The sequence below is a fragment of the Nelumbo nucifera genome, chromosome 3, assembly GCF_055504915.1.
Source record: "Nelumbo nucifera cultivar China Antique chromosome 3, China Antique-T2T, whole genome shotgun sequence".
NCBI lineage: Eukaryota > Viridiplantae > Streptophyta > Magnoliopsida > Proteales > Nelumbonaceae > Nelumbo > Nelumbo nucifera.
Genome location: NC_142651.1, coordinates 104725319 through 104753221, shown reverse-complemented (window position 1 = coordinate 104753221; position 27903 = coordinate 104725319). Strand labels below are relative to the sequence as shown.

General features: G+C 39.1%; 1 protein-coding gene across 1 annotated transcript; it reads left to right on the top strand.

Moving 5' to 3' along the window:
* Positions 1-957: 957 nt before the first annotated feature.
* Positions 958-23917, top strand: LOC104598879 (lipase class 3 family protein). Its single transcript, XM_010261153.3, has 7 exons — positions 958-1574; positions 2295-2492; positions 2644-2916; positions 9587-9689; positions 21379-21497; positions 22620-22796; positions 23130-23917. The coding sequence occupies exons 1-7, from the start codon at positions 1284-1286 to the stop codon at positions 23862-23864; spliced, it is 1896 nt and encodes a 631-aa protein (XP_010259455.1). The 5' UTR covers positions 958-1283; the 3' UTR covers positions 23865-23917.
* Positions 23918-27903: the final 3986 nt, after the last annotated feature.

Genomic DNA, 27903 nt, shown 5'->3' with positions numbered 1-27903 from the left:
ATCTGCGATTTCAGTATTGATAGCTCTGCCGTAACAGCGTACATTTCAAGAAACAAATATTACTAATTTATTAGAACCCTATTATTAATTTATTACACTTCCATTCAATTTATCACAAGTGTTCCCTTTTGGCAACACCACGCAAGGAAGGTTTTCATTGGGCCTAGGAGTTCTTACAAGTTTCAACTTTCACCCATTTAAAAATTGTCGGATAAGGCCTAAGGAGGGAAGGAAACTTCTTTGCCACGTGGCAAAAGGTTTGATGGATCGTCAACATCTCTTCGTCCTGTATGTATATGGTAATGGTAGGACGCCCACCTCAAATGCCATGTAACATGGAAAAATGGAAGTCAACCCTCACCGGATTTTGCTAGTTTTGGTCCATCCATTTCAACCCGATTCTCTCTTACTCTAGATTTCTGGTTACACTGTTGGTTTTACTCTCTAGTCTCTACTCATGGGCACTCGCTCGCACCGACCCAAAATGCGATTGCGATGCGGTGACCCGATAACCAAACCGACGAGTGAACCCGTTTCAAATATTATACAATTGTCACTTGTCAGTGGTGGACCTGACCACTTGGTCCGTAATCCGTATCATCCATACCTGATTTGATTGGGTATTTTGGTTGTAGTAGGCGCACGGCACGCGGGGTGTCTTCCGATGCTAAACGTGCGCATCCTGTCTCAATGGTATAATTATAAACGGATTTTTCTTCTGGGCAGTAAATTCTAGACTCTTGAGTCCAGCTCCAACGTACTTACTGGTAGTAGTCGAAATTACTGTAATATCTCCGCTCAGGTAGCTTATTAACTTCCGTTGGTTAAACCACATGATGGGGTTATGGGCTCTATTGAGGGGTATTCTAGTCATTTGGATAGGACGTTATCGTCAATTTTTAAAAGACATGGATACTTCCGTAATTTACTTACTCTCACTGTTACAGCAAGTAATTCTCGTCATTGGGTTTCATTCACCTATGAAGAAAGGAAGAAAGCCTCTCCCACTCGAATCCATTTTCTCTGTATGCAACAGGCGATATTCTGGTCTTAGCTTCAAGCCACCTTTTGTATTGGCTTCTTTAAATCCTACATTTCTTTAATTTTCAATTGTCGATTTTTAGCTAACTTTAATATTTATATTGATTTCGATGAAAACCTCTTAATTTATTCATGTTAACGCGCTAAAGATCGACAGCAGATGTTTCTCCACCCACCCAAGATCTTCGGTTTTATTATATATTCTTGAAGATTTGGTCTCTCTTGGGGATTCTTAGAAACTAATGGCGACGGCGACAATGGCTACTGCCGTCGGTGCGGCGATGCTTCTGTATTATGTGTTGAGTCGGAGATTGTCGCCGAAGGATGGGGAAGAGGATAGGAGCGGAGACTTTTCGAAATCGAGTCGATCAGGGAGGAGAAGAATCTCTCGGCGGCCTGCCCAAGCGCCTGCTACGTGGTTTGAAGCGATCACTACGTTATCGGAGACACTTAGATTTACGTATTCGGAAACCCTAGGCAAATGGCCGATTGGGGACTTGGCTTTCGGCATAAATTATCTCATGCGGCGGCAAGTAAGCACGCCCTTTTGCAATTTCTTGTCTTTGGACTGCTTAATTACGATTGCATCCGCGAGTTCTGCCCGTTGATTTTACGGGATCTCTTTGGAAGTTCAAACCCACCTCCCCACCTCTGTATGCCTGTATCTAGAAATTATGTGTTATTTCTTGAAGTCTTTCTGGTTTTTGTATGGTACCATGTCTGGAATATGATTCCGTATTCTTATGGAGACATTTGAAATTACTTGTTTAAATTCCCAAAAGGGAAAGAAGTGCCGAAAATGACTCGTGGGTCGTGGCTTTGGATTTTGGTTGGGTCATAATTCTTGAAGAATCCACCTTTTAAGGCCCTAAACTTAGAACATTGGTGCATTCTAATTTCCGGTACCCACTAGGCATGTTGGTCCAGGTGTTTTAAGATCTTCGTCTTATGTTTGACATATATACTGCATCCGGCTTATGGGGCTATATACTCTTTATATTTAATACTTTGGACTTGCATAAGCTGGTCTAATGACAAAGCCTATATGCAATTTGAGATGTTCTGGATATATTGTATGAGGGATCGGCTTCAGTCAATGTAAGGCCTGTTCGAGCCTTTACAGCCTTGCATCGGGAACATCTCCATACTTCTATGCTTTATTTCATTGGGACATATTCCCAATGCAAGACTATGATGGTTGTTTGAATGGACTTTGCACTGATTGAATCCCATTTCATTGTATGATGTTGCAGGGTGACATACATGTTGCAAGTGTGTATGCTGGAAGCAATTCTCTACAGCTTAAAGGTCCTGAAATTCTGGTTGAACTGACCTATCTTCTCAGATTGTTGACATTTTGCATGCTTTTTTCAAAGAAGCCATTTCCAGTATTTTTGGAGTCTGCTGGTTACTCCCAAGAAGATGTTCTTCTTCAAGAACCCAAGGCAGGGGTAAGTAATAACCTAGACACTTTATTTGCACTCCTGAAATTCAAGGGATCTCTGATGTTCCTATTAGTTCTTAGTAAAGAGAAAACTACCACTTCACAGATTCTGGCATTGTGCTGTAACTCACACAGTCTGTTGATGCAATAATGTGCAGCTTCTGAAGCCTGCTTTCACAATTCTACGTGATAGAAGTTCAAAATGCTTCTTGCTATTAATTCGGGGAACTCATAGCATTAAGGACACACTAACAGCAGCAACTGGGGCTGTGGTCCCTTTTCACCATTCAATTTTACACGAAGGCGGTGTCAGTAATTTAGTTTTAGGTTATGCACACTGTGGGATGGTTGCTGCAGCTCGTTGGATTGCAAAACTCAGTACCCCTTGCCTTCTTAAGGCACTTGGTGATTATCCTGACTACAAAGTCAAGGTATATATTGCATCTTTGGTCTAAGGGAGCACTATAATATCTACGTTCATTTCCAGTTTTTCTCACTTTTTGACATCATCTTGGAATCAATGGAGAATGCCTTTTCACCTTAATGATGAGTTGTGATCGACCTCTTAAATTTGAAAAGATTACTGCAAAAAAGATGTTCTGATTTTCACTGTTTTTACTCTTCAGTTCCTGCCAAATGGGGATTCTCCATGAAGTGTTTAGGGGCTTATAATGTAAATGATGTGTATTGATTTGATTAGGCTGTGATTGTAAGGCCAATTAAGATGTTCTGGTAGTGAATATCCACTGATTTAACTCATAACTTACTAGGTATGTCTTTATACTGGTCATAAAAATGAAAAAAAAAAACTTACTAGATGCATATAATTTATTAGTTTGGTTGAGTTGAATCACTTCTATGGCATGCCATTGCTTTATGGATTTGGTTTAATGTGTGTAACTATTTATAATTTTGCAGGCTCTGTGCCTCTGCCACTGGAATGATAACTAATATACAGAATTTACAGTGCAAATGAGGGCAGAGTGCACTGTATTGTGCCAAAGTGCAATATTTTAAGAAAATGATAAAGAATTAAGAACAAGTATCGAAATAGTGGAATGTAGAAAGGAGATGCATATGTTTTTTTTCCATCTACATTGATCATAACACATAGAATTTCAGTTTCTTTGCTCAAAAAACTTTATCATATTAAGAAAGGATGAACAAAAGCATGCTTGTAAAACTTCAGTTGATAGATACACATATAACCATAAGTCCATAAGTTAGTCTAAGAAAAGAGATCGTGTCCAGTAGTAGATTAAATCCTTATTAGGGTGGATGAGAAAGTTGACTTGTCTCAACTATCAACCAGCTTGGAAATTAGAGCAGGTTTATGGAAATGTCTTTGTTAAATTTAAACCTCATTTTTACAAATTGGATCTATTAGATTCATAGCTTACTTATCTTTTTTCTTTTTTGATCAGTAGAGTCAGATCTTACTAATTGAGCCTATAGAAGAAAGTGGTAGTAACTAAAAGAATTTAGTTAATGTGAAATTTGGAGGTCATTTTAATTCTATCTTTCCATTTTCAGACTGATGAATGGAAGCACTTTTCCAGGACTGGGAAGTGCAGGGTCACTATTGCTAAAGCCTGCTGTTGCCAAAGAATTCATGTGAAATACTTGAGGTAGAAAACATGTAATTTTTTGATAAATGATGACAATTTTATTATATCATAAATAGGTTTGAGATTGAAAGCTCATACAACCCTCAGAGAGGCGTGAGCTGCAGCTTCCCCCAACAAGATACAAGGAAAATAAAAAGCAACATAGATCACAATTGAGCCCAGAAAAGGTCTTGCTTGGCTAACACATCTGTCAAAGCATTTTCTGATCTCCCCACCCACTGTATAGAAGTAGACATATTCCTTACCAGCCTTTTGAACTACTTGATTTCATTTTTGTAACACCAAACAGCATTCTGGGGGTTATTCATCCAGCCCACCACTACCTTTGAGTCCCCTTCAATAATCAATTGCTCTACACCCATCTGGTTTTCAAAAAGAACCCCTTGTACAGCAGCTAATAATTCTGCCCTAACAGAATCTCCATGTCCCAGAGGACCCGAGTACAGAAGGATTACCCCTCCATAACCCCCCCCCCCCCCCCTGCCCAGGTGGATTGCCTAGGCTGCTCTCATCAAAGTTAAGCTTCACAGATCCTGCAGACAGGGGAAGCCACCTCACAGCTGCCCTGATCTTTAGTGGAGGAGCAACTTGCTATTGATAACTAGTTTCTCCAAAGGTCACTAAAGGAGAATTGCTGAAAGAGCTCCGTGGTTTTTAGCTAGTGTAGCCCTATTCAGAACACAATCCTTCAACTCTAGGATGCTCCTCTCCTCCTTTTCTTGGAAAAATTTGGCATTTCTTTCCTCCCATAAGATCCATAGCAAAGCTGCATGAGAACATCTCCGCATAATTCTCCCTCTTTTGGGCCAAGAGAAGGTAGAGTGGTAAAAAATCATGCATACATAAGTTGGTAGATTCCAACTACACCCAAAACAATGAGAGAAGCCAAACCCACAACTCTTCCGAAAGTGGATAGGAAATCAATAAGTGATAGCAATCCTCCCCATGGGCTCTATAGAGAACACATCAGTTGGGAGAAATACACGAGAGAGGTCTTCTCTTTTGTAGGTTATCTAAAGTGTTTAATTTCCCAAGGTACACTTTCCAACAAAAAGCCATGATCTTTGGAGGAGTCCGCCTACACCAAACTTCCTTGTAGGGGAGCAACTGATGACTCGGAGAAAGGCAAAGAGACCTAAATTAAGAGGCACAAGTAAAGGTCCCTTTGGGCCTCAGAGCCCACACCCTCTTATTTGACTAAGTTGGGTCCAAAACAAAGCTGATTGACGAGGGAGAGAAAATTAGACAAAGAATCAATTTCAATATCCCTTAACCTTCTATGAAAGCCACAATCCCAATTCAAAGCCAAAGGGGTTCCTGACGTTGAAACAAATTTTGATACCCATTCGTTTTTATAAAGAGAAACAGAATATAACAAGGGGAAAAAGGTCTTTTAAGGGGTTGTTTCCCACCTAAGCATCCTCCCAAAAGCGAATAGAGTTACTAGAACAAACCTCATACCTAATATATTTGAGAAATTGAGGAAGAGTGTTGTGAATGGCCTTCCAAGGTGCTACCAAATTAGCCCGTCTTGATACACCCAACATTCCACCCATTCTTTGAACTGCCATGGGATACTTTCCACCACCATGCCATAACCTCTCTCTTTCTCTCTCTCTCCAATGTTCAGTGCCAAAGCCATTTTCCTAGCAATGCTATTTTTTTTTTCAACCACCCTTCCTAGGCCCAATCCACCCTCTTTGCTTATGCACACAATTTCCCACCTAGCTAAGTGATCGTTTTTGTCTTGTCCCAGTTCCCGTGGGGAATATCTCATTAATTTCTCTAGCTTCTTTGCTTCCCTAGGTGGCACCCTAAAGACAAACAAGAAATAAGTGGGTAAGTTCGCCAAAGTAGCCTTTATTAAAGTGATCCTACCCCCAAAGAGATGCAGTTCTTCCAAGAGGCTAGTTTCTTCTCAAACTTTTCCACCATTGGAGTCCAAAAGTTACTCTCCCTAGGATTTTCCCCTAACGGAAGACCTAAATAGGACATAGGCCAAGAAGAGACGGAGCAATCTAGACACTCTGCAATAGCCTTAATCTCCCTCACCTCCAAGTTGATACCTGCTATGCAACTTAATGCAGGAGTTGAAGAATCAAATATGGAATTTTCTTAATTTTTTTGTATATTTGGATAGTATGGGTATTTTCGTCATTTTAACTTATCTTTCAATTTTCAATTTATTTGCATTAGTAGATAGAAAGTTATTGTGTTTCTTGATGCACAAGACAATGAGTGGCATTTTTGTAATTATGGTGAACAGTATTCCGGGCCACAAGTCACTCTATATAAATAGATGTATTCTCTTCCTCTTGAAGCTAATGAATGAATGAAGATTTCTTAAGAGCTCTCTTGCTATATAGAGTGATTCCTACAAGCCCTAGAGTGATTCTAGGACCCCTTAGAGTGATTCCTTGGGATTTCTCTCTCTTTTCTCTTTCTCTACCTTTTCTACTCTCTCTTCCTCTCTCGTTTATGTTTTCTGATAGTTTGTTCTAGCCTCACTGCATCGGTTTTGGTATCAGAGCTAATGGTTAGTCACCATGTTCCACAAAGTGACCAATTCTATGAGCCTAGGGTATCATTTAAACAATCTCATGGGCCTAGAATCAATGATGATAGGGTTTTTGAACCATATGAAGGGTCTATGGTTGATTTACTTGATAAATTGGTGGAAGAAAGTTGATCTAGTAATGTGGCTATAGGAGTAAGGTTTTCAAGAATGTTAGAAGAGAAAGGGAAGTGCCTAATTTCAAAGGAGATGAAGACAGACAAGCATTATTTGATTGGATTGCTATACTAGATGAACATTTAGATTGGCGTGATATGTCTGAAAAACAAAGATTTAGATTTGCACGCATGAAGCTCGCGGGTATTGCTGAAGTATGGCGGAGAACTCTTAAGCAACGACTAGAAAATAGAGGTGAATATCCTATTATCACATGGGCAAAGATGAAGATATATTTGCAAGAAAAGTACATTCCACAATACTTCCATGATGATCTATATGTGGAGCTGACTAATCTCAAGCAAAGTAATGCAATCTGTAGTTCAATATATGCATAAGTTTGATGAATTATATATTAGATGTGACATTACGGAAAGTGAAAGGCACAAATCAGTTCATTTCATGAATGGACTAAGGGGTGATATCAAGAATGAATTGTCTATAATTTAGATTTATGACTTAGATCATGCCTTTGAATTGGCTCTTAAGATAGAGAAAAGCAGTTGATTACAACAAAGAATTTGAAGCCAATGAGAAGAAAGTACAAAGTTGAAGATAAAGAAGATGATTTCTTGCATGTCGATGCCCATCCTAGAGATAGAGTTGCGAATTCATTCTTGATATCACCCCTTAGTCCATTCATGAAATGAACTGATTTGTGCCTTTCACTTTCTGTAATGTCACATCTAATATATAATTCATCAAACTTATGCATATATTGAACTACAGATTGCATTACTTTGCTTGAGATTAGTCAGCTCCACATATAGATCATCATGGAAGTATTGTGGAATGTACTTTTCTTGCAAATATATCTTCATCTTTGCCCATGTGATAATAGGATATTCACCTCTATTTTCTAGTCGTTGCTTAAGAGTTCTCCGCCATACTTCAGCAATACCCGCGAGCTTCATGCGTGCAAATCTAAATCTTTGTTTTTCAGACATATCGTGCCAATCTAAATGTTCGTCTAGTATAGCAATCCAATCAAATAATGCTTGTAGCCCTACTAAACTAGAGGAACAAGATGTTGTAGCCCAAGTCCCATGGGACTAGTTAAAATGACGAAAATACCCATATTATCCAAAAATACAAAAAAATTAAGAAAATTCAATATTTGATTATTCAGCTCTTGCATTACCTATGCCTAGACTTCTGCCTTCAGCTGATCTCTCTCAAAAGCACTTCTTCAAGATCCCTTTTTAGTAGTCTTCTCGTTTCTCTATCATTTTTAGACAATATAAGCTTGGATTCCTTCTCGTCCAAATCTTCTATCCGAGTGATCGAACTCATCTTCTGTTCCTCCAATCTCCCAAAGTGATCCCTATTCCACTCTTGATCTTAATCTCTTTACTCCCCCTCCCAATTTCCTTTCCTTAGCACTCTTTCACCTTATTCACAAAATCCCGATGGGTTAGCCACATATTTTTGAACCTAAACGGTCTAGTTCCAGTGACAAAGGATTTTGAACCTAATTTGATGGGACAATGATCAGAGGTAACCCTAGGCAAATTTCTAGATACCAAGGATTCCCAAGGCCTCTCCCAAGTTGTGTTGAATAGGAAACTATCCAATTTGGAACAAAGAGGAGATGCTTGGAAATTGGACCAAGTAAATTTAGCTTGCAAAAGTGTAATTTCCTTCAACTCACAATCCTCAATAAAGCCATTAAACTTTCTCATGTTGGTTGTGATTATTCGATGAGGGTTGTTAGTCTATTCTGAAAATCTAATTATTACATTAAAATCCCCTCCAAAACACCACGGAACATTCCAAAGCCCTTGGATTGCATAAAGCTCCTCCCACAACTCATTCCCTTCTCTTTAAGAGTTAGGTTCATAGACATTGGTTAGAACCCATACAAAGCCATTCTCCACGTTCTTGAACTTGATTGAGACTGTAAATCTGCCTATCAATTCCTCCATGCTTCTACAATTTCCTCTTTCTAGAGTGTGACAATTCCCCCCAAAGCTCCCCAAGGGGGAGTTGAAGTCCAACCTACTCCCCTAAATTTCCTACACGGATGGGTGAAACTAGCCAATGTTCTAAAATACAGTGGCATGAAATCCTGAGGCGTGAGGCTTGATTCAGAACGCAAGAGGTGTAAGCCTCCTTAAGAAGAGGAAGAAGGCATAAGAGAAGTGCTACAAAGGCATATGTCTCCGTACGCTCCTTTGTACTAGAGGCATATTCTCGTGTATGCATGCCTCCACCATGTGCTCGAGGTTTTTCTCCCACACCTTGCCTAGAAGCGTGCCGCGGGGTGTAAGCCTCTTGTGCCTTTTTTTTTTGATAAATAAAAAGCCTCCTGTGCCTTTTAAAACATTGAAACCAACTTAACCATACAAGATATTTATGTTGTGCCAAAAGCAACTGACATGGTGTTTTTTGAAAATGGATGTGGCATCATGATTCAGAGTCATGGAATGCATAATTGTTTTATCCCATATGGTTGGGATATGGCCTTATTGAGTTGAACTTAAATATGTCTTCTTGTAAAACAGAAAAGGAAGATTACAAAAGTGTTCTTTCAGAAATGCCCTATGTTCACTTGCTTTAATTTATTCAGTGAATCAAGTTGCAACCTCTTCTGTGAATATACTTGTTTCCTATTATAGTTATTCTTTTCTGTAATTATAATGCACAATTCCTCATCAAGAATTTCTAATATGTATTTCCAAAAAGTACTAGGGTAGTTTATGAAAATGGTAATAATGGCTTTTTTATAAATTTAACTTTTAGATTGTTGGGCATTCACTGGGTGGTGGAACAGCTGCACTCTTAACATATATTCTTCGAGAACGTAAAGAAATATTTTCAGGCACTTGTGTAACATTTGCTCCAGGCAAGTATCAACCAAATGTTGTGTTTGTATTTATGGGCCAATTACATGTAACTTTTTTGTTTGCTAGGCAGGTATATATAACATGATGATCAGGTGTGTTTTTCCTGTTTGTTGCATTTGGTGTTACAATCATTAAATGGTCTATTTCAGGATCAGAAGTTTAGTTTTTAATAGTAGTCCTGATATTGGATTAAACATGGCTAGAAGTAATTATTTCTTTTCATTTCATGTGTCACTAAGAACTATTAAGTATCAACTAAATTATCAACTAGTAATGACGATGTAAATGCTGAAATAGGAAGCATTTTATCTTCATTTGTACAAGAAGTGATCTCTTCTTTGTTTTGACTTGTTATAGTTCTACGGTTAATATTCTTCTGAATGCTTTGAAGTCACTCAATAATTTTCTAAATGGTTTGAAGTAGCTTAAGAACCTTCTATTATCTTTCTTGAAATTATGGTGCAGATTTCTTAAACTTTTTAGTGCAAACCCATATAAAGGGAAAGAAGCCAAGGAAGAAGATACCAAGGTTTTTTATATTCTTGTACCAATGGCAGCTTTGTTATTTTTGTTGATCTGGATTTTGGTATTTTTTTGGTCTTTTCAAATTCATTTTCTAGTGTATTGGTATTGCAAGAAGAGGTTTTAGTCATTTTTAAGGGTCAAAATAGCTTAAAGAGTCTAATTAGAGTACTTCGAGAATTTTGGTATATTGAAGATGCAACCATGTAACTTTTAATTGAGCATAATCTTCACATTTTCAAAACTTGTCCATTTTGCATGAATTTGGGACCAATCTATTGTAAATGTAATGTTTTTTTTTCCTCATTGTAAATCCAATGTATTTTTGATAGAAAGTTATGTCCATTTTATTAATAGGGTGTTACTTGTTTAGTAATTTGAATTTTCCCTTGGTTTTTCTTGGAGTTATTTCTTTTTTTTTTGTTTGTTTAGTAGTAGTGGGTATTTAAAGTAATTTAAGGGTTGGTATTCATATTTGAAGGCCTTTATGGGTTTATCCATGGGTTTTTCTTAGTTATAAAGTATCTAGGAGCTTCTTTTGGTCAACTTCCTCGTTGACTTGAGCCCTTATGCCAAGTCTCAATTTTTTTTTTTTTTGGTTGCTAACATAACTTTATTGATTAGAACAAAGAAGGAATGATATTTACAAAGATGCCAAACATCCCCAACTTTAGGCCACCCAAGGTGTTAACCCTAATTTCTTTTTGCCATTGAATTTACTTAGCCCCTTCACCATTCAATTTACATCCTAGGACCTTTCTCCTTCCTGTCCTACATTAGTTTCATATCAAAGATGGCCTACATCATGTGTTTTATGAAAAAGGAAAGGCTTGATAGAAACCTAATGCATTTGAGAAATCATGATAAAAGGTGTTAGTGTTTTATGCATGCATCGTGTGTATGTGGGTGTGGTGCATTGCAGAAGGGACCATGCAAAGAAGCATATCCTATGTTCTTTTATTTTTTGAGCAAAATTAACTGTGAATTTATTCACTCAAAAGGTACATAAGAAAATGTACAGAAACCAGAAAAGGCTGAGGCAGAATTACAAAGGCAAAGTTCTTTCACTAAACAAATTTTCTCTATAAGCCCGTGATTTAGCTAGGCTGTCAGCTACAGTGTTTAGCTCCCTAGGAATCTGAAACAGCTTCACATTCATTGAGTCCAAGATATCTCTAGCTTCAGCCAACAATTGTGCTAGCTTCCAAGGCCCTCCTTCCCATAGTTTTCAAGGCGTCTAGGCGATTCTGGGCGACACTGGGGCACCTAGCTGCCTAGTCACCTAGGTGATAAAAATTTTTTAATATAAAAATCTGACTTTTGGCTAGTTTCCTAGTTTTATATACCATTCAGCATGGTGTTAATTGAAAAAATAGTAATTCTCTTTATTAAGAACATTAAATTTCCTCTAAAAATGTGGCAAATCATCACATCTAAAAGATAAAAATCTTTTACATATATTAATTTCATTATTTTAAAAAATAATACTACTATAATAAGTATTTAATAGAGAAAATTCATATTAATTAGTAGCTAAAGATGGTTATCAACTTTATATGATAAATATTCAAGATGGAAAGTAAAATAGCAAGAAAAACAAGGATGGAGTTTCTGTTTTATTTAATTAGAGAGAGAGAGAATAGAAAAAATAACTTTATTATTCTATTCTTTCTTTCCTCTTTCTTTTCTTTTTTTTATTCTTTCTTACTTTCTTTTTCTCTTCTCAAAACCCTTCGATCTTTTAAGTTTCAATAGTAAAACATTAAAACAAAGTATAATTGATATATATATATATATATGTGTGTGTGTGTATATATATATATATATATATAGCATATAATAAAATGTATTAACACATACATTAATAAGATACAACAATATAAATGATATTATAAAAGGCGCCTGCCTTGTCATTTTTGTTGCCTAGGCGGGCGCTTAGTTGCTAAAAGTCAAGGCGTTTGGGCGAGGCGCCCAGCCAAGGGCACCTAGCCGCCTAGGCGACGCCTTGACAACTATGCTCCTTCCTTCTCCCTTAGCCATTTTATTGTATTGGAAGAATCACCTTAAATGGTTACAGAGGACAGGCCTAATATTTTGGTAAAACGAATCCTTGTAAGTGCAGCTAAGATCACTGCCTTGTAGAACCAGCCCTCCCTATTGGACCATTGAAAGTCCAACAGATATTCCCCCTTCTCACTCGGATTACACCACCGATTCCTGCTTGAGTTGTGGATCCTTGGGCACTTCCATCAAAGCGTAGTGTCATCACTCCCTCCTCTCTAGAATAATGTCTATGATTTATAACACTCCTTGGGGAAGAGTAGAGGACTTCTACTAGATTTCTTTGAAGATCATTTAAAGAGAAGCATTTGAACACTCCTGAATTAACCACCCAAAGGTTACACAAAAAAGTAATGTAGGAAATCAGGTTTTCAATGTTTCTATCTTTATTTCCAGAGATCCTATTGTTTCTTTCTTCCCAAACACCTGACTACGCTGTGTGAGTCATTGTACTCCAGTACAGTTTTTCTCTTCTTGGTAATCCTCTGCCTTGCCATTGCCACAGAAGGTCCACAACCTGTTTAGGAAAAACCCAGCTATAACCTACTAAGTTGAGGAAATAACACTAAATTTTCCTCGTTACAGGGTAGTGGAGGAGAAGGTGCTCAACCGTCTCTCCGTTATGGAGACAGAGAGCAAACATGGGGTGAGATATGCAATTTGCCTTTGTACATCTTTTGAAGCAGATCACAAGTGTTTAATTTCTTTAGGCATGCCTCCCACACAAAAAAATGAAACTCTAGGGGGATATATGAACACCAAACCTTCTTGACCGGAAAAGGTGAACCTTGATCATTCCAACACTAGAACCTTGAAGGAGTTAGTAGAAAACTTGCCAGCAGGACTGAGTTTCCAAATCCTTTGGTCAAGGGCCTTTTGAGGTTTAAGTTCTAGTTGGTTTCCGAGGGTGAAGAGCGAAGCCACAAGGATACCTAACAAAAGCAAGGGTATTCTCACCCCACCATGGATCAGTCCAAAATTTAATTTTATTTCCGTTTCCCACCTGATACCTAACAAAAGCAATGAAGAGGTCATAGGTAGAAGAGATGCCTTTCTAGGGGTTAGTTGCTTTCACCCGGTTCAAGTGGACCTTGCTATCCCAACCATTGGCATTCCTTCCGTACTTGTTGTTGATGATGGTTATCCAAGTAGCTTCCGTCTCAAGGGGGTATCTCCACAACCATTTCCTAGGAAGGTTCTATTGTAGGGTACTGAAGAATGTTCTATAATATGACCAAGGATCGAAGTATCAACATTGAGTATTGTATCAGACAACTCAAACATGGATATACTTTGGAAATGCATGGATATGGACGAAAAATATGGAAATGCTTGGATATGCTAGGGAAACACATACAAATTCCATAAATATGTTAATAATACTAAATTTATGGTCAAATAGCCACACATAATATATAAATACATAGAAACTATATATTTCAATGGTGTATATGAAAAAATATATTACAATTAATGTAGAGAACACTAATGTGGGCCCCACATCTGTAGTCCCCACTGTGTTCGTAGGATAGTATGTGTAATTATTTGTTTCAGTCATGGTAGTGTCAGTTGGTGGTCAGTTTGTTATTTCAGTTATTTATTTGCTTTATTTGTCATGTAAGTACTAAGGGCAGATCTGTCCTTTTCCCTATGTACTGAACATAACATATAAATACTAAGAGAGTGGCGGTGGCAAATCATTCTGAACCTGTCCCTTCTTTCAACCTTTGTTTTCTCCAGTTCTTCTCCTCTCTTTTCTTCCTTTCTCTTTCTTTTCTTCTACTTTTCCTAATCTGAAATCTATTAGGGTTCAAGGCTGATTGTAGTCTTGATCGTCTACTTGGTATCAGAGCCTATCTATCTAGGGTTTCTCATGTGAGTCTAGTCCAACCGACCACATGAGAACTATCTAGGGCTGGAAGTTTATGAAGAAGTATATGTTGGTTGATTCTTGGAGGTTACCAGAAGAGGTTCGCAGCTGTTGAAGACTTGCCACGGCTTGCAGAGTGTTGGTAATCAGGAAGAATCAAAGAAGGCTAGGGTTCAGGCAACCTTGGAAAGTAGCGAACAACATTCTCTGGGTAAGTCTTATTTATTTTCTAGAAACTGCTATCAGTTAAGATAGGTTGGACCTATCTAGAAGGAGCGGCCGAACTGTTTTAGGGTTTTCTCTCTATACTAGGGTTTGACATTAACCTTGCGGCAAACCTTTCTGTTGGGCCGAACTCTTGTTATCCTCTTGGAAAGTGCTTGTTTTAGGGTTTTCTCCTAGAGGTGATCAGTTTTAGGGTTTCACATTGACCCTACGACAAAACCTAATTGTATGGACTGCTTGGAAAGTGCGGCTGAGCACTTATTTCAGACTTACGATTGAAACCCTAATTCTGTTCCAGCATCTTAGATTGCTCTCTAAGCTGGTTTCAGACCTATTTTTTGGTTTCGAGCTCTTTTAGGGGGTGAAAACTTGTACGGACTGCTTGGTACTGTGATTGCCGATTGGTTTCAGATCAGATTTATACTGGTTTCATGCATATACTGTGGTTGCCGATTGATTTCAGATCAGACCTGCACTAGTTTCATGCATATACCGTGATTACAGATTGGTTTCAGATCAGACCTGCATTTGATTCCATACTGATTTCTGATTGTGATCGACTGTCCAAGTGCTGTTTTCTGTTGTAGTGACCCTAACAGTTCGTACCTACTGATTCTTGACCAAAGATGGAGTTTAAAAATCAGGGAGAAGATAGTTTTGGGAACAATTGTTATGGTAGTATATCTGAAACTGGGTTTCAGATTACAACTGTGAGATTTGACGGGTCAAACTACTTGGAATGGGCCCAATCAGCCATGATGGCTATTTGGGGAAGGGGAAAATGGGCTACCTCTTGGGAGATGTGAAAGAACCTTCCAAGGAGGACCCGATGTACACCAAGTGGGTTCAAGAGAACTACTTGGTTATGGCATGGCTGTGTAATTCTATGCAGCCACATATCAACTGAAATTACTTGTGGGCCAAGACAGCCAAGGAGATATGGGATGTTATGAAAGAAACCTATTCCCAACCCCTTAATGTTGCTAGAGCCTATGAACTGAAGTGTGAAGTGAATAGTCTTAAACAAGGAGAGAAATCAGTTTCTGTCTACTTCTCTACCTTGAAATCCTTGTGGCATGAGATTGATCACCTAGAGACTCTTGAGTGGGAGAGTCTCAGAGATGCACAGACTCATAGAAAGCAAGTCGAGACAAATAGGGTGTTTGAATTTCTGGCTGGCCTGAATTCAGAATATGACATTGTGCGGCAACAGATACTGACCAGAGATAGTGTGACCCTCTCTCAAGCATACTCCCTGGTGCATAGTGAAGAGACCAGGCAGAAAGTCATGATGCAACCTCAGCCTCTTTCCCCAGCCCTGACAGCTGTTAAACCTAAGTCAGGGGGTGATCCAAAAAGGGACAGGAAGAAGGAAGATAAACGGGACCTGGTATGTGAACATTGCAAGAAACCCAAGCACACAAAAGATACTTGTTGGAAGCTGCATCCTCATTTGGTCCCAGCAAAACTGAGAAATAAGAAGGGTAATGCTCATGTGGCTGTGAATACTGATTCAGCATCCATGTCAGGCACAAAAGACACACCCCTAGAGACCTTAGTTGCAGTTCGGGCTGCCCTAATACAGTTGGAAAAGGAAGTTGGGAGTTCAACTCAGTCATCTTAGTCACCAACGGCCCCTGCCACATCTGCCTTTGCACATTCAGGTACTCGAGCCTCAGCTTACCATGCTTCAGCTCCAGGTAATACTAAACACTGTTGGGTAATAGATTCAGGTGCAACCGACCATATGACTAGCTTGCCATCATTGCTCACTACTTATCACTTGTCCTCCGGTAGAGATAGAGTATCCATTGCTGATGGCTTTCTTGTTCCCATTTCTGGCAAGGGTGACATCAAGTTATCAGATACTATCTCTTTATCTTCGGTCTTGCATGTTCCTAAGCTTGATACTAACCTGCTTTCAGTCAGTAGTATTACCAAACATATGAATTGTTCAGTAACCTTTTTCCCTGACCGATGTGTTTTTCAGGACTTGGAGACGAGGAAGGTGATTGGGACTGGCCGTGAGACAAATGGGATCTATCTGCTCGGAGAGAGTTCTTGTTGGGAAGAGCCAATGGATAAGAAGTCCTTTATTTCTCAGTTTGTGAGTCCGGTGGTCCTTGAAGAGTTTGTTTCCTGTTTTATTTGAGTCTGTTGAGTTGTCAAAGTTGAGATGTGAGAGTTGTGAGCTTGCCAAACATTGTAGAACATCTTACTCTTTAAGTAATAAAAGGAGTAATTATTCTTTTGATATTGTGCATACTGATGTTTGGGGGCCATATCACATCCCTTCTATGGGTGGGTACAGATATTTTCTGTTGTTTGTTGGTGACCATACCCGTTTTTCTTGAGTCTACCTTATGCGTTCTCGAGATGAGGTTCCTGCTCTGACCCAAAACTTCCATCAGATGATTCTAACCCAGTTTGGGGCCAAGATCAAAGTTCTTAGATCTGATAATGCAAAGGAATACTTTGCTAAGCCATTGACCTCTTACCTCCATCATGGAGTTATTCACCAGAGCACTTGCTCTCATACACCACAGCAGAATGGAGTTGCCGAAAGGAAGAATAGGCACATCTTGGAGGTGGCTAGAAGCATTATGTTTACCTCCAATGTACCTATTCGCTTCTGGGGTGATGCCACCCTCACGACAGTATATCTCATTAATCGGGTTCCTTCCCGGGTTCTTGATATGAAAACCCCTTTTTCCCTTCTATACCCAGACGAGGAGTTGTTTACCGTTCCCCTTAAAACCTTGGTTGTACCTGTTTCGTTCAGCTTCTCGGGCCCCATCATTCCAAGTTTGACCCTAAGGCCTCCAAATGCATTTTCCTCGGCTATGCACAAACTCAAAAGGGTTATTGCTGCTATGATCCTGTTTCGGGGAAGAAGTTTGTCTCCATGGATGTCACCTTCTTTGAGGAGACACCCTTTTATCCTAGGGTTTCTCCTCAGGGGGAGAGCAGTGAGAGTGGGGATTTGGGTCTTTTTCCTCAGGGGGAGCGCAGTGGGAGTGGGGCTGTTCCTTTACCTATTCCATTGGGTGATGAAGGTTGTAATGGTGAGGGTGGTCGGAGGGATCAGGAGTTGTGAGTCTATCACAGGCAATGTAGGCAGGTTGATCCCAGTCATCGGCAGTCCAGGCCAGCTCTAGTTCCTTCTGCATCTCCAAATCCAGGTATTACAGTCCCAGAGCCCACTGAGACACCTTCCACTGTTATTTTACCTCCTGCGGATGACCTTGACCTCCCTATTGCCGTCCGCAAAGGGAAACGGCATTGCACCACATCTACAGCTCATTGCATTTCCCAGTTTTTATCCTGTGATCGCCTATCTCCCTCTTACCGGTCCTATCTCACTTCCATTGCCAATGTCCCTATTCTAAGAACAGTGCAAGAAGCCTTATCAGTAGTTCTAGAGTGGAAAGATGCAATGCAAGTTGAAATGGATGCCCTATTGAAAAATAATACTTGGGCGCTAGTTGACCTACCCATAGGAAAGAAACCGGTTGGATGTAGATGGGTATTTACTGTGAAGTATAATGCTGATGGCTCCATTGAAAGGTACAAAGCCCGGCTGGTTGCAAAGGGGTTCACCCAGACTTATGGTATAGACTACTTGGAGACCTTTGCCCCAGTAGCCAAGATGACCACCATCCGAGTTCTGTTATCCCTTGCAGCAAGTTATTCTTGGCCCTTGTTCCAGATGGATGTTAAAAATGCTTTTCTGAATGAAGACTTACAAGAAGAGGTCTACATGCAGTTGCCTCCTGGATTCTATGATACAAAGACAGGTAAGAAGGTTTGCCGACTGAACAAGGCATTGTATGGTTTGAAGCAGTCACCTAGAGCCTGGTTTGATAGATTCAGACTAGCCCTTGGGAAATTCGGTTATGTATAGGCCCAGTCAGATCATACACTGTTCATTAAGAGGGTGGACTCCTCTCTGACCCTGCTTGCTGTGTATGTGGATGATATTGTAGTGACAGGAAATAATAGTAGTGAGATTGAGTCCCTCAAACAGCTCCTTCATCAAGAGTTGAGGTGAAAGATCTTGGTACACTACAGTACTTTTTGGGTATTGAGGTTGCTAGATCTAAACAAGGGATCTTTATCTCTCAGAAAAAATATGTTCTAGATCTGTTGGCGGAAACTGGAAAGTTAGGTGTTAAGCTTGCTGATACACCCATTGAACAGAATCACAAAATTAGTGTAGAGGGCGGGGAGCCTCTTGAAGACAAAGTTATGTTCCAATGGTTGGTTGGAAAGCTCCTATATCTCTGCCTCACTCGGCCAAATATCAGTTATGCAGTTAGTGTTGTCAAATAGTACGTGCATTCCCCTAGAACTACTCATCTTCTTGCGGCAGAGAGAATATTAGCATACTTGAAGAGATGCCCGGGTAGAGGTATACTGTTCAAGAACAATAATCACATGAAGGTGGAGGTCTATACAAATGCCGACTGGGCTGGGAGTGTTGATGACAGGAGGTTTACCTCTAGATATTGTGCCATTGTGGGAGGTAACCTTGTTTCTTGGAGGAGTAAGAAGCAGAGTGTTGTTTCCCGCTCTAGTGCTAAAGCCGAGTACAGGTCAATGGCTAACGGAGTGGCTGAAATCCTATGGCTAAGATCACAACTTGAAGAGTTGGGTATTGATTATGAGAAGCCCTTGATGCTGTATTGTGATAATTAGGCGGCTATTAATATAGCTTACAATCCGGTGCAACATGATAGAACTAAACACATTGAAGTTGATCGACATTTTGTGCGAGAGAGGGTCTCATCACAAGAAGTGTGTCTCTCGTATATCACATCCAATATGCAGCTCGCAGATATCCTCACCAAGGCAGTACCAAGGAAGAAGTTAGAGGCAGACCTATCCAAGTTGGGAATGATAAATATCTATTCCCAACTTGAGGGGGAGTGTAGAGAACATTGATGTGGGCCCCACAGCTGTGTTTCCCACTGTGTTCGTAGGATAGCATGTGTAATTATTTGATTCAGTCATGGTAGTGTCAGTTGGTGGTCAGTTTGTTATTTATTTCAGTTTTTTATTTGCTTTATTTGTCATGTAAGTACTAAGGGCAGATCTGTCATTTTCCCTATGTACTGAACATAACCTATAAATACTAAGAGAGTAGCGGCGGTAGATCATTTTGAATCTGTCCCTTCTTTCAACCTTTGTTTTCTCCAGTTCTTCTCTCTTTTCTTCCTTTCTCTTTCTTTTCTTCTACTTTTCTTCTACTTTTCCTAATCTGAAATCTATTAGGGTTCAAGGCTGATTGTAGTTTTGATCGTCTACTATTAATTTAGCGGGATGTATAGATATCATACAATTTTATTGATAATACATCAGTCAAGAGTCCAAGACTGACTTCATAGAGATGTGCATAGATATTATACAATTAATATTGATATTGCATAGATATATTTTAATGCATAGATATACTTTTGGTCATTAGATGTGCTTCTTTTGTGTATAAAGTTTGACACTGACTTCATAGAGAATTCTCCATCTCTTGAAAATTCTATCTCCCTTCTTGATTTAAAATTTCCTTTTATTTGCATGTTTATTTCTTCCCAATCTCAATTAGCTGGAGCAATTGCTACAAATGTATGCCATTTGTAGTTCGAGTTTCACAGTAATTTTCTGGCATCCCAAGCTGACATTGTCATTGTTGTGAGTTCTTCAAGCTCCGAGTATGGTTGTGTGGAGGGGATCCCAGCCATGGGAACTTCTGGTGGATCCTAGTTGTTATGGAAAAGTTCCGGTCAATGATTGGTATGAGAGTAGGTTCTGGTATGACAGTTGTGGACGATGATGGAATCATCTTCATTGAACTCTAGTATGACTTCGACCAGGTCTTGTTTGCTTGTCTTGTGACAGGTCGCTGAGGAAGATGGGCAGCATTGCTCTCTCAGCATTGAAGTCGACGATGGAGTCTAGATGCCTGTTGCTATTGTGCCACTTCACAATTTCTGTTTGTAGCAAAGATTCATGGGCCCAAAACCGATTTTAGAGTTAAAGCAAACCAATTTGAATTCGGTTTAGTTTGGTTCACGGATTTAGTTAAACCGAAATATTAGTTAGGTTCTGGATTTTAACTGAACCGAACTGAACAAACTGAATGAACACCCTAGCTCCTTGAGGGGTCTCTCATTACACCAAGGGTCCAATCAAAACTTCACTTTGGAGCTACAACCCTTTTCAGCTTGATTCCCTCCCTGAAGCTCCTGAGTAGCCTTTCCAGGGCTCTTCCAGACCAAGCATCATCAAGTCTGAATGTCAAAACTAGAGCCTGAGCCTTCATTGATCAAACCATACTTCTCAGTTATAAGGCTTTCCCCACCAACTTTGCTATTCAGAACTGAGCTGCCATAGCCATTTCATAAGTAGGTCCTCGTTCATCATTTTTAACTTCCTAGAAGCAAGGGCCCCATATTCCTTTCTTCTTTCCATCCTCAAGTCTGAATTTCAATTTTGCGATGCAAATTATATTGATTTTTCTTGGTTTGATTCATATAACATGTTCATTGGACTTTAAGCTTCTGGATGGGCTGAATGTTAGTATGTTAATCTTCATATGTTGGGATTTTTAAAGGTTATGAGAAGTGACATATTTTTAAAAGATCATAATATAACAGTATGGTGTATTTTTTATTATTAAATGGGTCCACAGTGAAAGGCATAACTTAGATCAAATAGAATTCTATTTGAGCAAAGTGCACCTGTTTGCCTTTTTCAATGTCACATGCTTTTGAGCATTCATTCTGGATACATCCATATTATAACCATTGAATCTTGTAAGTCTAAAGTTGATTTTTGTATGATTTACATCACATGTAATCATTATATATGCTATTTACTTGTGCTTGGATGAATTCATGTGGCATTCCTGAAAAAATCTATGCAAGTTTTATGGCATATGATGTTGTGAAGTTTTAGTGGTTGAGACTTGGGACCTTTTGTGTCAATAAGAGTACTGATGACAAGTCATTCTGCAGCTGCCTGTATGACTTGGGAATTAGCAGAATCAGGCAAGCATTTCATTACAACTATCATAAATGGTTCTGATCTGGTGCCAACATTCTCAGCTGCTTCTGTTGATGATCTTCGTTCTGAGGTGCATCAATTCTTTTCCTTACTAAATAGCTGCTTGTAATGTTGTTTTTGTATGTACTAGTTGCAAGCCAAGTGCAATGCATGTGATATGGGGTCTGGGTTGGACATAGGGGGTATTAAAATAGTTAGGTCCGTATGTATGCAGACCTGGACCTTATGAGTTTGGATCTGCTGACCACATAACACTGGCCATTATCCTGTGCACAAGACACTACAGCCATACATGGGGAACATCTCCCCGTGAATGGTTCAAGTCTGGTATAATACTGTTGGTCGGAGATCCCCCCCCTAAGCAAACCAGTAATTGGGTATTTGGAAATTGGAAATATCTTAATAATGAACACTAAAATTTAACCTTACTGATAAAATCATAGTTTTTCAATGGGTGAAGACTGAAGATTTCTCATGTTTCATGGTTGAAGATATTCTAAGAGGATGGAAAGTAGTGGCAGTGTCATTGTCAAAAAAAAAAGGATAGAAATATGTTACCATGAATACCCCCTCCACAAAATGAAATGAAGCTTAACTTTAACATCCGTAGTTTGGGTAATCCTGGCGAATGGGGTATGGGAGTTTTCAGATGCTATGGAGGAGACATTTTCTTAAGCTTGTTCAGGCCTGATAGGGGTATTGATCTCTATAAGCACATAACTTTTGCTTCATTGTCTTCATCAACTAGCAAGGAATTTAAAATTCAGGAATTTGCTTATATAAAGGGACTATCACCCTTTCTTGCAAATCAAAGTTGTATATGGAAAGTGGGTGAGCAGCATTGCGCTGGCTCTTTGATAGTATTATAGACAAATGTAGATTTACCCTCCAGATACAAAATGCACACGTATTTAGGCCTGTTATCCATGTCAACCTATATCACACCTAAAAGGTCTTTATAAAGAAGAAATTATAATGACACAACAAGTATTTTATGGCCGAAATTTATTACAAAGGAAGTTGAGAGTGACTCGCTTATTTCAATGTTGAAGATTCCTAGATTGTGCTTCATTAAACGCCCCAACTTGATTTGAAAACCAAAACCTATATATTTAATGTTTGAATATCATGGACTTCCTTCCAATCCATGTTTTTTCTTAAGAAAAAATGTTTTGTTTATGTTTCCCTGCAGGTCACGACATCATCTTGGTTAAATGATCTCCGGGATCGAGTTGAGCATACAAGATTTCTTAATGTTTTCTATCGGTCTGCAACTGCTCTGGGATCTCGTCTACCATCTATAGCTAGTGCAAGAGCAAGGGTTGCGGGTGCTGGTGCACTTCTGCGTCCTGTCTCCAACAGTACTCAGGTTGTATATTTGTTTCAGGGATTGTAGATACAGAACCTATAAATAATATGTCTTGTGTATTTCTGAATTTTTTCCGTACTAGGATATATGGTCATTAAATGCTATATAAACTAGACAGTTTCTGCAAGTGTTTGACACTGTTTACATAGATTTAAATAATTTATTTTGCTGTTAGGCTCATATAGGTAAATCCATGTGTTTGATTGGATTTCCCATTCCTATTCTCATTTTAAGAAATCACATGCACCTTTTACCTTTAATCCTTGACCTTGAACTTTTGATCCTCCCAGTTGTTACAATGTATTACTAATGAAATCTCTTTGCTGAATATAGGTTGTGATGAAACGAGCACAAAATGTTGCTCAGGCCGTTGTCAAGAACCGCTCTTCTCTGTCATCATGGTCATGCATGGGTGCCCGTCGCCGTGTTGTAGCCTCAACATCAAACACCAAAGAGGAAGAACATGCGGCAGATTCTCCTCTAATATCTAAAAGAACTTCTGAATGCATTGCGACTGAAGTAATAGATGAACTGGATTTTCGTTGCTCAAGGGGGCAACAACCTGAGCATGATGAGACAGAGGAAGATGAGGAGCTCTGTCCTGTGGAGGGTGTAATTAGTACATCCACAGTTGAGGAGATGACAGAAGGGGAGTTGTGGTATGAGCTAGAGAAGGAACTTCATAGGCAGGAAATTGAAGCCAATGTTCAGGTCCAGGAAGAAGAAGCTGCAGCTGCAAAAGAAATTGCAGAAGAGGAGGTGTTGGCTGATGCAGTAGAAAAAAAGAGGCCTACCACATCATTGGATGCTTCAGAAACCCAGCGCTTCTATCCACCTGGTAGAATCATGCATATTGTTGCCATACCACCTGACACAACTGATTCTGGCAATGGTGGTTCCAACAAGGAACGTGTTGGTATTTATGAGACTCCTCGAGACCTGTATAGTAAACTCCGTCTCTCAAAAACTATGATAAATGACCATTATATGCCTATGTATAAGAAGATGATGGAACAATTAATCAGTGAATTAGAAAATGATGAAGAAAACAGTGCCTGTATAATGTAAAGGAGAAATAAAGACGGTTCTTTTTTGTATACATATTTTTGTACAATTTATAAGTGGTAGTGGTGCATGCAGTTGATTCTTTCTCTTTGGCAAATGCTCTAGAAAAAAATAAAATAAAATAAAGATGCTCTTTTTTTCACAGAACAAAGCCTGAGGTCCAGAAGGAGAATAACCAGGTTCGTCAACATGAAAGTGTACTCACAGTTGCACTATTAAAACTTTTTTATTTGGTGCAAGGCACTATTAGAAACTTGATCAACTAAATAGACTAATAGGGCTGCTCCAACATCTGGACATTGAGTTCTGGGTCGAGGGTTAAACTTGACCACATTTTAATTTGGCATCAAAATCTCAGGTGAGACATCCTATTAAGCATGGTCACATTCACATAGTGTAAGACCTAAGTCCTTGAATGTCTGGTTACTTCCAGTTCATATTTCACATGGCAAAAGAATCAGCAAAGGAATGTAAATTGCAAGAAGTCTATGTGGTTGTGAGCTTCAAAATCTGCCACAATGTTCTGTTTATTAGTGCTTTGGATGAGTAAGCTGTTAATACATCTAGACTCATTTGTATCATCACATTCCAATGCACCCTGCCATGTTCTCTCTGGGTATCTTTGAGAGAGGATGGTAAGTTGTCGACAGAGAGAGATTGCTTCTTTAATTCTGGACATTATTCTACCTTAATTGAGCACAAGTTAATTCCAGACGGCTATACCCTTACAAAAGTAGTTCAATTTTGCAAAAAAGATTAGAGTACAAATTCTTCAACTCCATTATAATTACTGGACATATATTATCTCTTGCGATTGGCATGCAACTACAGACTATTCAAGATTTTAGTGGTGTTTCAACATACAAGAAGTGAGAACCAATTTCTTCAAACCATAGCAATGGGGTTTGTATTTAGTTGCATTATGCAGTAAAGTCATAGAGACTTGATAACAAAAATAAAAGGATTACTAAACTAATCACCTTAAGGCCCAAATATAATGATATAACTTGAAAGTAGAGATCATTTTTCTTTTTAAATAAAAAAGAGAAGATCATGGTGGTAAAACCCCCCGGAAGGTTGGGGAGTTTTCCAAAAATTGGCGGGCGAGAACACCGAAAGTAGGGCGCGACTCGCTCGCCTTAAATATGTGTTCGAATTCGTAGGTGTCGGCACGACCCGCCGTCTCTAAACGATCATTGACGAGTCGCCTCGCACCCCCGACAGGACGAGTTAATTTAATCTTTACCTCTCATCTCGTACTTATAACCATCTCCCTTTCCTCTCTTTCCCATTCTCAAACGATGTGGGACTCTTCTTACGCCCCCTCTCGCTCCCCTATATAATGAGAATGCCATGTCCAATTCTAAACTTAAAAACGCGCGCGATCTCTCTCTCTCTCTCACTCTCTCTCAGTTCTTGTCAACTGAAACGTAACCTCAGTTTTGCCCTATTTCTGGTGCGTAGTTTTCGCCTCTTGGTGGTGTTTCTTAGTTTCTTATTGATTTTCCGGTGCATTAGGTTTTCTACTTTAATGTTTTTTTTTTTTTTTTTTTTCTTTCGGGTTGGTCATTTGAGTTCAAATCTTGAAGAAAATGAAGTTAATTCTAAGACCTAACTTAATTGAATATTTAGCCCCACGAAATCTTCAATCTTGTTAAGGATGTAGTCTGATCAGATTCAAGCTGAAGTACCAAATTTGGAGAAGCTTACCTGATCGTGGTTGTCTTCGTTGCTTTGGAGAGTTGGTGGTTCAACATTTATTTGTTTAAGTTCGTTTGTGAAAAGTGATTAGTGATTAGTAATTAGTATATTGGTTTTTAGAGTCCTATCAACGAAGAAAAAAACCACTACTAGAAAGACCTCTACTGGACAAATTATGCGCAATCAGATTTGAACTTTTACTCTCTTACTCAAAAATAATTCTCAGATTCTGAGAAAGTTTTCTAATGACGTTTCAAAAAGATAGTGTCCTTAGCGCAAGGCATGTGCAGATTTTTTAAAGATTGGATCTGCTGCAAGCTGTCACTGGCTACAACAACGGTTCTCATTTCTCAAGGATTGGGTCAGCTTTAGACCTTCCATCACAGCTAACGCTTCAGCAGTTAGGAGAGGCTTTACAAGGTCCAAATTTCACTGAGATACAAGCTCCGTCGTGGTCTCTTACTACCGCCATACCAAAAGAAGCTAAGTTACTATTAACAAAATCACCATCGGTGTTTACCTTGAAGCTTCCAACATTTGGTGAATTCCAAAAAGAAACAATATGATTTCTTTTCTACTCATCTGCCTCTGCTGCTAGCCTGTTAATCAGATTGAAAATCAAAGCAGGGCCAGGCATCTAAGAAGCATAGGAGTTTTGAGATTTCCACAACATCCATAGACCACAAGCAAACTAAAACCAAAGCTCTCATAGTTCTGCTTCCCCACTCTCTTAACCACAAATCAGACCAAGATGATAAATCAGCTATTTCACCCCACCCATCTACCTTGATACTAAAAGGTCCACCACACAAACACACCTTGGCAATTCACAAGAGACTAAAGCATGACCAATAGTCTCTGGGACTTATTACACCTACTACAGATTGGATTTTGGGAAATGTTTCTTGTGACTAGGTTTTGATTCACAGCTACACCATTGGTGCAAATGAACAGAAGTTAACTAAGGCAATCTACTAGTGTAGACTTGTAGTAGGATTCTTGTTTAGGCAAGTGAATTAAGGGCACACTGAGGTGTCACAGCTGGACCCAAGGCGCACTCTATATATATTATTACTAGCTAATGGCCCTTGCTAAGCATAGAAGATGCTTTGTTTTATAATATAATGACTAATTTGGCTGGTATAACTTATTTTATAATAAATAATTTAGAAGAGTTTAATTTATTCAAAAGTTAACTGAGGTCAATATTACTCATTTTATGATAGATAAGTTATCTTTTTATATGTTTGGCTGGATAACTTAAGGATAAAACCTTGGGTTTGGAGCATAGCCCTGGTCTGTGACATCAATAACTTGCTACCTCCCATATTTCAAGGGCTGGGAGTCAAAGATGGTTGGGTCCCCGCCTATGAAATTAACTGCCAAAAATTCATCATTAGAAAGGGAATGGAATTTCTGTAGGCAATTTCTATGATAGTGGAAAGGTATGATACCTGAAAAACTTTAACCAATCAGAAACCCAAGTGAATTTGGATAGTACCGGTTGAATTTCAATTAGAATTTTTTTTGATCAATAATTTCAATTAGAAAATCATAAGCTATTTATAACTTGGAAAGTTTGAATAACCCCTATATCTGAGGAAAGGAGTAGCTGCATGGATTAGTGAGAAACCCATCTAAGGGTCTTAGTTTTATCATATGCATAAACTTTATTATGTTGATCGTTGGATGGCATTATGGCTCAAACTGCTCTAGTCAGATGGTTGAATTGTAAGTATCACTTACTTAATGTTGAGAAAATTCCTAATGGGTTATGCTTGTTTTTATATAGGTGTTATGTTATGGACTCCTTCCTTGGGAATACGTACCATCGCCGCTGGCAGCAACAGGCCCCGGGCCCACTGCCAGCAATAGCAAGGATTCAGTGATGCTCATCCTACCCAGTTTGGCAATAGTAGCCTTATCTAGATTAGATTATCTCATTTTGCTTGTTCTTATCTTATTGTTCTTATCTTGTTAATAGCTTATCAGATTAGGACTAGCTTAGTTTATCTTATCTTGTTAGTAGCTTATCAGATTAGGATTAACTTATATTATCCATAGCAAGATAGAACTGGAAGTCTCCCTATTCAGCAAGGAGACTCCCTTTGATTAGGACTCTTGTAATCTCCTATTTAAGGAGACCCCATTATTGAATAAGATATCAAATTATTCAGTCAAGAGTGAGTTAGGAGAGTTGGTGATCTCTTGGAAAAATCACCGAAGGTGCCAAGATAGGTTCATCACGAGCATGAAGGAACAAGGGAAAACAGGAGGTTTTCCCCGTGGACCGACCCGTGACGAGATCCTATTCCCGGGCCCTCAACAACTTGGTATCAGA